The sequence below is a fragment of the Marmota marmota genome, unplaced genomic scaffold (genome assembly GCF_001458135.2).
Source record: "Marmota marmota marmota unplaced genomic scaffold, marMar, whole genome shotgun sequence".
Lineage (NCBI taxonomy): Eukaryota > Metazoa > Chordata > Mammalia > Rodentia > Sciuridae > Marmota > Marmota marmota.
Window position 1 is genome coordinate 15,169,890 of NW_026000068.1, and position 12,446 is coordinate 15,182,335.

Genomic DNA, 12,446 nt, shown 5'->3' on the forward strand with positions numbered 1-12,446 from the left:
TTTCCTCTTTCCATCTTCTCCTCCTTTCTCCTCTTCTATTGGTCTTCCCTCTCCTCTGACAGGGGATTGATATCAGAACATACAAAGAACTCAAAAACTTAATACCAAAATACAAGAGAAGCCCAATCAATTAATGGGCAAAAGACCAGAAACTTCTCAAAATAAGAAATACAATTGACCAATAAATACATGAAACAAATTTCAACATCCCTAGCACTTAAGGCAATGCAAATCAAAACTAAGTTGAGATTTCATCTCACTCCAGTGAGAAAGACAATCACCAAGAATATATACAACAACAAATGCTGGCAAGGATGTGGATGAAAATATATACTCATACATTGTTGGTGGGACTACAAATTAGTACAACCACTTTGGAAAGCAGTATGGCGATTCCTCAAAAAACTAGGAATGGAGCGACCACAAGACCCAGCTATCCCACTCCTTGGTATTTATCCAAGAGAAGTAAAATCAGCATACCAGTGATACATGCACATAATTGTTTATAGCAGCACAGTTCACAATAACCAAGTTTTGGAAAAAGCCCTGGTGCCCATCAACAGATGAATGAATAATGTGGTACACATATACAATGAGGTTTTGCTTAGCCATCAAGAAGAATGACGTTATGGCATTTGCTGATAAACGGATGGAACTGGAGAACATCATGCAAAGTGAAATAAGACTAGTAAATCAAGGGTCAAATGTTTTTCTTTCATGTGTGGAAGGTAGAGCAAAATAGGGAAAAAGGGGAATGAAATTGACCAAATCAGGCTATGTACATATATAAATATACTACAGTAGATTTCTGTTTTATGTAGATATATAAAGCACCAATTTAAAAAAAAAAAACTACAGATAATTTTTCAAGTTGATGTTTCTGCAAGGAGATGAGCACCCGACAGTTCTGTTCTACCATATTGCTGACCTCACATAGCTACATTTTTTTAAAAAATTAACTTAAACTCTTCTTCACTTAATATAAATTGAAGAAGATATGACATGCTTGTAGTTCATATAAAAAAGATCTGTTAGTTAACGTGAGCATTGAAATCGGAAAGCCATATTTCGGAAGGAATTATTAAGAGATCATATGGAGACTTTTTGCCTAGAAAATATAAAATGTTTGAATTGTAGGATGATTCTGGAAATCTTTTCAAATGTCTTTAGTACTGCCAAATGGAAGAGAAAATGGAATGTTCCTAATACAAAGGACAGAATTATGGCCAAAGACAGGAATTCAAAAACCAAAGAAATTGGCTCCTAAGGTTGGATTTTCCAGTTCTTTTAGTTTTGTCAAAATGGACTAGTCTCCCTGTGTAAAAGTGGTGAAGTCCCTGTCCTGGAAGGAAGTCAGCAGAAGCTAAGTCACCACCTGCTAAGAACAGGAGACTTGGGGGTGGGGGAGAAAAGGGAGTCTACAATAGCAAAGAGGCCACCTTGTCCCTCAATCTAATACTATTCCCCAATATTAAAATTTAGTCATCTCTGTGTACCTTAGTCCTCATGTCAATGAAAGATATTTACCACTCATTAGAAAGATATTTAGACAAACCTGATGGCTTCCCCACAGTGGAGAAAGCTGTACCCAGCAGCAGTCAGCACAAATTGAGATGAAACAGCACTTGTGGGGATTGCTAACTCAGTAGATGAGATAAAACTGTCTAAATTTGAGAGCACATATGGTATTCATTTAATAAATTTTGAAAGTGACATTTCTTCACGGGCAAGGAAAATATTTTTAAGTGCCAACTTCAAAACCACAAATCTGTCTAAACACTATTACTTATGATACTTTGCCTATTGATAATGAAAGTGTGGTACACACATACTTTTTAAAGGAATTTCCCCTTAGAATGCATAACTAAGAAAGTTTATAGCTAAATTGTGCAGTGTTGATGTCTTTAACCTTATTTTCTATTCTTTCCTTTTTTTTTTTTTACTTGCTTAATTTATTCCACCAAAATGTACAAATCTGATCCAAATAGCACAAGGAAATTATTTCAATTTTATTGACTGGTTAAGAGATAGGAGAACTACTTCACTTTTTAGATAAAAATCAAATTAATAAAATCTGAATTAATATCTATACGTTAAATTATCTTTAAGAGACACATCAACTAATTCTAATGAATAGGCCATAACTGGGTCTTATTCAAACTCTAAAAATCATAATGATGCTAGGAAATTGAGCTGAGACTGGGTATTTGATGATATTAAGAAAGTCCTGTTAATTATTGAAGTATAATAATAATATTATGCTTGCTTGCTTTTTTACAATCTTTTTTTTCTACCTCTAAAACATACTTATCTACTAAAAATTCAAACCTTAAAAATGTAGGCATTTTTAAGCATCTTTCCCAAAATATATAAATTCTTAGGACTAGTTATTTTTATTTTTATTTTCTTGAATTTCTTTTTAATTTTTTTTCTAATTAGTTATATATTACAGTAGAATACATTTTGATAAATCTTACATAAATGGAGTATAATTTCTCATTTTTCTGATTTTACATTTGCAAAATCACATTGGTCATGCAGTCATATATGTACATAAGGTAATAATGTCTGCTCTTTACAGTCTTTTAAACCCTTCATTTTTTAGGAAAAAAATCTAAAGTATTAGTGAATAAAATTAATGATGTCTTGGATTTGCTTTAAAATAACCCATAAAAGAGGGACAATAAGGACTGGATGGTAGAGCATTTGCCTAGCATGTGTGAGGCACTGGGTTCGAACCTCAGCACCACATAAAAAAGTGAAAAAATCATTAAAAAAAAGAGGGACAATAAAAGGAGCTATAGCCAAAAGGAGATAGGCAAGGACTCAATAATTACTGAAATTGGCAATAGAAACATAAATGCACACTCATAATATAATTAGTTCTGCTTTTGTACATCAGAAAAGAGAGGCAAACGCCAGGTCCTTATTAGGCCGTGCTCCAAAGTCATTGTCCGGTTTCTAACTGTGATGATGAAGCATGGTTACATTGGCGAATTTGAAATCATTGATGATCACAGAGCTGGGAAAATTGTTGTCAACCTCACAGGCAGGTTAAACAAGTGTGGAGTGATAAGCCCCAGATTTGATGTGCAGCTCAAAGACCTGGAAAAATGGCAGAATAATCTGCTCCCATCCCGTCAGTTTGGTTTCATTGTATTGACAACCTCTGCTGGCATCATGGACCACGAAGAAGCAAGAAGAAAACACACAGGAGGAAAAATCCTGGGATTCTTTTTCTAGGGATGTAAGATATACATATAATAAAATGCCTCACTGGAAAAAAAAAAAAAAAAAGTCCCCCAGTGAGCAGCTCCGTGGTCTGAAAGGGCAGGGAAACAGCCCAATGAGCATCACGGCAGAGGAGCCAATCAGCTAGATGTTGCTGGGGCCGCTGTGAGCCAATCATCAGCCGGCAGCTGGAAGTTTGCTGGGGCCCCTTGGGCTGTGGCTCTCAACATTTGTATATATTTAGTATTTTCCATATTTTAAAAAAATAAATCAATGAGGTTATGGCTCAGCAGAAGAGCGCTTGCCTCGCATGTGCAAGGTCCTGGGTTCGATCCTCAGCACCACATAAAAATAAATAAGAGTTATTGTGTACAACTACAAATAAATAAATAAATAAACTAAATCAAATCTCAATTATACATTTTCCTCTAAGAGTCTTTCTTCAACCACCAGCAATCAAATCTTCACATTTCATTGTATTTTTCTCTCAAATTTTCATGTTTTCTCAAGCAATTCAGCTCTTACCTCACCCTTAGAATCCTTTTTTAAAATATTTAATTGATTTTATTTTTGAATACATGACAGTTCTTATTATACATATAGAGCATAATTTTTCATATCTCTGTATATAAAGCATGTTCACTCCAATTCATGTCTTCATACATGTACTTTGGATAATGATGTCTATCACATTCCACCATCATTGCTAACCCCCTGCCTCTTTCCTTCCCCTCCCACCACTCTTCCCTATCTAGAGTTTGTCTATTCCTCCCATGCTCCCCCTCTCTACCCTACTATGTGTCAGCCTCCTTATATCAGAGAAAACATTTGGCATTTGTTTTGGGTGGATTGGCTAACTTTACTTAGCATTATCTTCCCCAACGCCATTCATTTATCTGCAAATGCCATGATTTTATTCTCTTTTATTGCTGAGTAATATTCCATTGTGTATATATGCCACATTTTTTTAATCTATTCATCTACTGAGGGCCATCTAGGTTGATTCCACAGTTTAGGTATTGTGAATTGTGCTGCTATAAACATTGATGTGGCTATGTCCTTTGGGTATAGACCAAGGAATGGGATAGCTGGGTCAAATGTTGGTTCTATTCCTGGTTTTCCAAGGAATCTCCATACTGCTTTCCATATTGACTGTACCAATTTGCAGTCCGACCAGCAATGTATGAGTGTACCTTTTTTTCCACATCCTCACCAACACTTATTGTTGTTTGTCTTCATAATAGCTGCCATTCTGACTGAAGTGAGATGATATCTTAGAGTAGTTTTGATTTGCATTTCTCTAATTGAGATAGATGATGAACATTTTTTCATATATTTGCTAATTGATTGTATATCCTCTTCTGAGAAGTATCTGTTCATAACTTTGGCCCATTTATTGATTGGGTTATTTGTGTGTATGTGTGTGTGTGTGTGTGTGTATGTGTGCGCGCGCATAGCTTTTTTGAGTTCTTTATATACCCTAGAGATTAGATCTCTATCTGATGTCACACTTGGAATCCTGAACAGAAAAACAAGACTCACAGCCTACTAGCACCAGCTTTAAAGAACACACTAAAAAGAATCAATTATGCTTAAAGTCTGTACCTACATACCTTGCTTCTCATGCTAAGACATCTCTTTAATCAGTTAATTTAAACAGAGTTATTTTTCTATATCATTACACTAGAATTTTCCAAACAAAAAAAAATGTGTTAGCATAAAGTTTATCACAACATCATCTTTTCTACAAGTTGAAAATGTAAATTCTCACACGGAAAAAGTTCTGTATGTTTCTCTCTTCTTGCTGTCTGAGTGCATAGCAATCATCTTTCAACTAAGGGGTCAAAAATGTGTTAAAGACAGAAAAACATAAAAACAAAAAGAAACTAGACTTATAACACATTGCTGAATAGTTATTTTACCTTTGCCTATCTATCTCCAAATGGACTTTATATAAGGAAAAGAAAAATTTTCATGTCTAAACCAATGTAGAGTGTTTTTCTGAGTTTGTTTTTGTTGTTGATTTGATTTTGGTTTCTTGGTTGCTTTTTTCCCATTCTTTTTTTAGGGAAAGATATTCCTAACGTATACACTAGTATTCCTGGTAGAAAAAGAGGCAGTAGAAGATCTCAGAACATGAACAACATAAATCATGTGAGAATCTTGGAAGACTTCTGATTCTGGTAAAGATGAAGTGACAGGAGCTAGGTCTACCTTTCCACCTGAAATAAAGGAAAAAAGAAAGCAGGCACCATATAATATATATAAAATTTTTCAGGCATTGAATACCAAATACCAAGTGGTAAAGAAACCAACCTAGACATGGTGTAGATGACAGAATTAATAAGTAAGAAAATTAATAATCAAAACAGAAGAGTAATAATAACAGAAGATTAAAACTGCTAGAGGAAAAATGAAGCAACTTAATGGAGACAGAAAGAGTAGATAGATCCCTAATCTAGAAATGAAAACTAGCATCTAATTTTAAAATATACCAGTCATCCATCAGTTTAGGGAATGCAGAAGAAAATATTGATGAACTTGAATATAAAACACTAAAAATTATCCAAAATAAAACACAAAAAAAAATTTTAGAGAGAAAGAGGGGAAAAATGATAACATCAAAGAGCTGAGAGTCAGCATCAGGGGGCCTAATAAATGTGTGACTGGAATCCCCGAGGAAGGGAAGGAGGCAAGAGAGTGGAGGGGGCAGAAAAAAAAATTGGAGAAATATTAAGCAAAATTTGTTCAAGTTTTAAGAAAATTAAAAATCAATATACTAGAGCAATTCAATGAGCTGCAAACACAAGAAGTACAAAGAAAACTATACCAAGGCCCAATACAATTGAAAAAAGTGATAAGAAAGGACCCTTATAAGTCAGTTAAAGGAAAAACTCCATAAGATTTACAGAAAAACAAAGATAAGAAAAGTAATAGAGTTCTCATTGGAAATAATTCCTTCTGAAAATCGACAGAGCAGTAGTTTTCAAACACTGAGAGAGAAAATATACAAACATATAAGTGAATATCCAGCAAAAGCATCTTTCAAAATGTACATAAAATTAAGAATATTTTAGGTATACAAAAGCTGAAAATTTATGACTAGTAGAATGACACTACCAAAAAAGTGTTAAAAGAAGTGTTTCTGGGTAAAAAAAAAAATCCCAAATGGAAATGCAAATCTATACAAAGGAATGAAGATCACCAGAAGTGACACAGATATTAGTAAATATAAAACCTTTTTATTTTCTTAACATAGTCAATAGATGATTAAATAAGGCAAAGACAAAAATATATTTGGAGGCTAGTATGTGCAGAAATACAATGTATATGACAATAACACACTGACCAAAAAGGTAAAATAAAGGTATACTATTGTAATGTTTCATACCATAGATAGATAGATAGATAGATAGATAGATAGAGATATCATATTATTTGATGGTAGACTGTGATATATTTTTTAAAAATATGCTCTAAATGCTAAAGCAACAATTTACAAACACCTTTAGCTAATGATCCAACAAAGGAGATGGAAATGGAATGATACAACAAATTTTTAAAGGTGGAAAGGAAAAAAGCAAATGAAAGGGCTGGGGGTGCAGCTCAGTAGAAGAGCAATGGATTCAATCCTCATCCACATTAAAAAAAATAAATAAACAAAAATAATAAAGATATGTTTTTAAAGCATATGAGACAAATATAAAATAAATAGTACAGAATATGTGAGGTTGATTGTAACCCAAACCTAGAATAATTATCACATAAATGTAAACAATTTCAACATCTCCACCAAATGATCTAGATCATTGGATTGGATGTTATATCTATGAGAAATATACTACAAGGCAAAGATATAAATAGGAAATAAATATAAGAAAATAGTTATAATTCACTAACCTAATCAAAACAGAGTTGACATGTCATGTTCATGGCAGACAAAGTAGAATTCAGAGCAAATAGTGTTACTAATAATACATGGTAATTTCATAACAAGAGGTCAATGTATCTAAAGGATATGATAATCTTAAGTGTTTATGTATCCACTAACAAAATTTGAAAATATATTAAGTAAAAAATAATAGAAATATAAGGAGATGTGTATAAATCCATAACTACAAAGATTCCAATACTCTCTTTCGATACTTTCTTTCAATAATTGATAGAAAAGTATCAAAGACATAATAGGAAAGCATACAGAAAATCAGTAAGGATGTAGAAGATGTGAAAACATTACCAGACAATTTGACTAAATTGATACTTCTAGAATATAACATTCAGCAATAGCAGCACACAGTCTTTGATTAAGACAGACTATGATCTGCACTGTAAAATAAGCACTGATACATTAAAGTTAATTATAAATAGAGAAAGCATGTTTTCTGATCAAAATGTAATTAAATTAGAAATAACAGAAACATATCCAGGAGATTCCCAAATATTTGAAAATTTAGTAATATCCTTCAACCAACCCATAAGTTAAAGAAAAAAATCAAAAAGAAAATTAAGTAATATTTGAAACTAAGTGAAAATAAAATATAATTTATTCAGTTTTGTGGAATGTAGCTAAAGCACTGTGCAGATAGAAATTTATTATATAAGAAAAAGCCTAAAACTGGTTACTTTATCTCCCACCTTAAGAAATCAGGAAAAAGAATAAACTCAACCCAAATATCCAGAAGAAAAGAAAGTAAAAATAAAGATCAGAGCAAATATTGGTGAAAGACAAAACAAAAAAATAATAGTCAATGAAACTAAAACTGTTTTTTTAGATCAATTAAAATGATAAACTCTAACCAAACTGATCTAGAATTAAAGGCAGCAAAATTTATTGATACCATGAGGTAAAATCACTACAGACTCAACAAACATTTTAAAATACTAACATTATAAACAACTTTATGCAAATGAAGTCAACAACTCTGATGAAATGAATATTTTCCCTGAAAAAAAACAAAATGGAAAATCTTATGCAAATGGAATACTCTGAATAACACTATATATATTAAAGTAATTGCATTTCTTTAAAAATCTGTCTCTCTGTGCTTCTCTCTCTCTGTCTCTGTCTCTGTCTCTCTCTCATACACACACACACACACACACACACACACATACACACACATGTTCAGGCTCTCTGGTGAATTCTATTAAACATTTAAGAAAGAACTTGTACCAATTGTAAATAATCTCTTTCAGAAAATTGAGGGGCTTAGTCTAGGAATCAAAATTGGTTTAATGCTCAAAAGCCAATCAATATAACTCACAATGTTACAGACTAATAAGAGAAACAACAAAATCTTCTCAATAGTTGCTCAAAAAAAATTATTTGAAAAAGCCAACATCCATTTCTAAGGAAAACTCTCAAAAAACTAGGAATGTAGAAAACTTTCTTACCACAATAAAGACCACCTATGAAAACCATACAGCTGATATCCTAACTAGAGACAAAAGACTGAATGCTTTTCCCACCAGATCTGAAACAAAGTACTATGGATGGCTTTTACAAGGGTCCCCAAAGGCTCATAAGTTGAAGTCTTAGTCCCCAGCATGTGTTGCTACTCAGAGGTATGGAAACCTTTAGGAAGCATAAGGTTGGTGGGAAGAAGTTAGGTCATAGGGGTGTGCCCTTGAAGGGGTCCGGGATCCTGGACCCTTTTCTCTCTTTGCTCCACAGACATCCAGGTGAACAGGCCTCATCCACCAGGTACTCCTGCTATGATATGCTATGCTACCACAAGCCCAATGCAATAGAACCAAGCAACCATGAGCTGAAACCTTGGAAACCATGAGCCAAATAAACCTTTTCCTTTATTAAGTAATCTCAGGCTTTTTGTCACAGTTACAGAAAGCTAACTAACACAAAGTACGGTTTTTTTCCTCTTGGTATTTCTATTTAACATTATACTAGAATTCTGACTAATGCAATAAATGGAAAAAAAGAAAAACAAGGATCCAGCAGGGAAAGAAGTAAAAATATGTTTGTTTGTCCATAAAACTGTCAACTAAATGAGTTTATCAAGGCTACAGGATATAAAATCAATATTTTAAAATCAGTTTATAGTACATCTATAGGCTAGCAATGAACAATTGCAATTGAGATTTTAAAAATATTTTTGTAGCTGGGCATAGTGTTGCGTGTCTGTGATCCCAGTGGCTGGGAAGCTGAGGCAGGAGGATCGCGAGTTCAAAGCCAGCCTCCGCCAAAACAAGGCACAGCCAAAGCAAGCCACTCAGTGTCTCTAATAAAATACAAAATAGGGCTGGAGATATGGCTTAGTGGTTGAGTGCCTTTGAGTTCAATCCCCAGTACCCCCCAAAAAAATTGTAATAATACTAAAATTCTAAATGATTTCAGGATAAATTTGACAAAACCTATGTAAAGCCTGTATATTAAAATCTACCAAACATTGCTGAGAAAAACTAAAGGAAAACTAGATAAATATACTACTCTACATTCAAGATACCTTGCTTGTAGATTGGAAGATTCAATATTATTAAGATGTTAATTCTTTCCAAACTGATCCAGAAATTTAATGCAATTTCAATCAAAATCTCAGTATGCTTTTCTTTTCTTTCTTTGTTTCCTATCCTATTTGGTAGAAAATGGCCAAATGATTCTAAATTTGGTGTAGAAATGCAAAGACCATAGAAAAGATAGAACAACTTTGAAAAAGTTCAAAGTTGTAGGAGTTACACTAAGTTTATTTCAAGATTTTTAAAGCTATAGTAATTGAGGCAGTTGGGTATTGGTTTAAAGATAGAAATAGATCAATGAAAAAGAAAAGTCCAGAAATCTGCCCAAGATATACACAATTGATTTTTTAATGGAGTTGTATAGACAGACAACTCAATGAAGAAGAGAACATCTTTTTCAGCAAACAGTTTTCAAACAACCAGATTCTCACATAAGAGAAAAAAAAAACTCTCTTAATTAGAATAAGATGTACTCCATGTTTGTTTAAATATGTTAAAATATACTATACTGTCACGTATAACTAAAAAGAACAAGTAAAAAAAAGAATCTCAATCCATACCTTATTCATATTAAAATAAATAAACATAACATGCATATAAATGTAAATCCTAAAATTATAAAACCTGTAGAGAAAACAGCAACAACAAAAAAAATCCATGATCTTTGGGGAATCAAAGATTTCTTAGAAGGGACACTAAAAATACCATCCATAGAAGAAAGAATAAATCAGAATTCATAAAAATCTAAGAATATCTACTCTTCAGGTGACATATAAGAGAATGAAAAGACAAGCCAAAAATGGAGAGCAAATATTTGTAAAACCATATTTGTTAAGGAATATGCAGAATACATAAGAACTTTTAAAATACAAGAAAATTAACCCAATAAAAATGGGCAATGATCTGAATGAATGTTTCACACAAGAAAAGTAAACAGGTGAAAAAAATACCGACATCATTGGTCATTAGGGAAGGATAAATTAAAGCCACCTTGAGATATCACTTCAGAGCCACATAAATGACAAAAACTAACCATACTGAAATTATCACGTATTGACAAAATCTGGAACAACTGAAATTCTCATGCATTTTCAGTGGGAATCTAAAATGTAACCACCACTTTTAGAAACACTTTGTCAGTTTCTGAAAAATTAAATAAAGGTTCACAGCCAATCTATTCATTGGTACTTACTCAAGAGAAAAGAAAACATGTGAACACAGAAAGATTTGTACCCAAATGTTCACAGCAGCTTCATTAGTAATATCACAAAGCTGTAAACAACCTAAACATTTACCAACAGCTAAATAGACAAAAGAAATCATACCATATTCATATAATAGAAGATCCAGTGATAAAAGTAATGAACTGTCATTACATATGAATAAAACCCCAAATAATTATGCTGACCATATGAAACCAAAAGGGTACATTCCTTGTTGATAAATTTACATAAAATTCTAGAAATTGTGGTTGCCTAGGGACAAAGACACAGGTGTATGGAGAGGAACAGGAGGTTTGGATTACAAATGAGCACAGGATAATTTTGGAGTGATGGGTATGTTTATTATCTTAATTACGGTGGTTTCATGGGTGCAGGCTTAGGGCACCCTTCAGCAGATGAATGGATAAAGAAAATGTGGTACGTATACACAATGTTCACAAAGAACAACTTCATGGTATTTGCCAGTAAATGGATTGAATTAGAGACTATCATGCTAAGTTGAAATAAGCCAATCCCAAAAAGTTAAAAGTCAAATATTTTCTCTGATATGTAGAAGCTAATCCACAATAAGGGGGAGGGATTTAAAAAAGAATAAAAGAAAGATTAGTGGAGTATACAAAGGGAAATGAAGGGAAGGGCAGAGAGATGTGATAGGGAAAGACAGTGAAATGAATCTTACTTAACTTTCCTATGTACATATATGAATATACCAGTGAATCTCACTATCATGTATATCTTCAAGATAATAATTTAAAAAAAAAACTAATAGCAGAAAGATCAGTAGAGGAGAGGGAAAGTGGAGATACTAGGGACTATTAGAACAAATTATATTCTATCCTTATATAATGTCAAAATGAATCCTATTGTCATGCATAAATAAAAAGAACCAATAAAAATGCTTATCAAATTAAAAGGTGTATAATTTATTGCATGCTTATTGCAATAAACATACACCCCCTTTTTTTATAAAAAATAATTGCAGTGTACGTGTATTTTGAGCAAAATACTCCCAAGAGAACTCCCATAACCTTTTCAGATCACATGCCATTTTATTAATTTGTGATAATTCTCCCCACTAACATGATGCTTTTGGTCTGCTATGTGTGATTACAAATGCTGGCGACAGCAAAGGATTCTCACAGTTATTTGCCTTAATACTTGAAAATCACTAGAGAATCGAGTGAGGTTTGTGAAGAGAATGGTTCTCTTTGTTAAGATATTTCAGGAAGCTCCCTTGTTTAGAGTTAATTTAGTTTTCAATCACATACTTTAGTTGCAAACAGCAAAGGAACCAATCAGAATATTTTTTTGAAGGACTAATACAATGTTAAGAAGCAATGAGGAATTAAAGACCATTATTTTACAAAATACAACACAAAAGAGAAATGCCTAAGAAGTAGTTGATAATTGAGTAATATGCAATCAATTAGCTTGATTAAATCATGAATATGATTATTTCACAGTCCTGGAAGAACGCTTTCTCTTAATGTCAGAAACAATAAGCTTAAGACTTCAATA

The 12,446-nt window shown here is 32.8% G+C and overlaps 1 protein-coding gene across 1 annotated transcript; it reads left to right on the forward strand.

Annotated features, from left to right (window-relative positions):
- The first annotated feature begins 411 nt into the window (after positions 1-411).
- LOC107146327 (40S ribosomal protein S15a-like) lies at positions 412-3,243 on the forward strand. The gene is made up of 2 exons (XM_048814200.1): positions 412-448; positions 2,903-3,243. Exons 1-2 carry the CDS (start codon positions 412-414, stop codon positions 3,241-3,243), a joined length of 378 nt encoding a protein of 125 aa, XP_048670157.1.
- Positions 3,244-12,446: the final 9,203 nt, after the last annotated feature.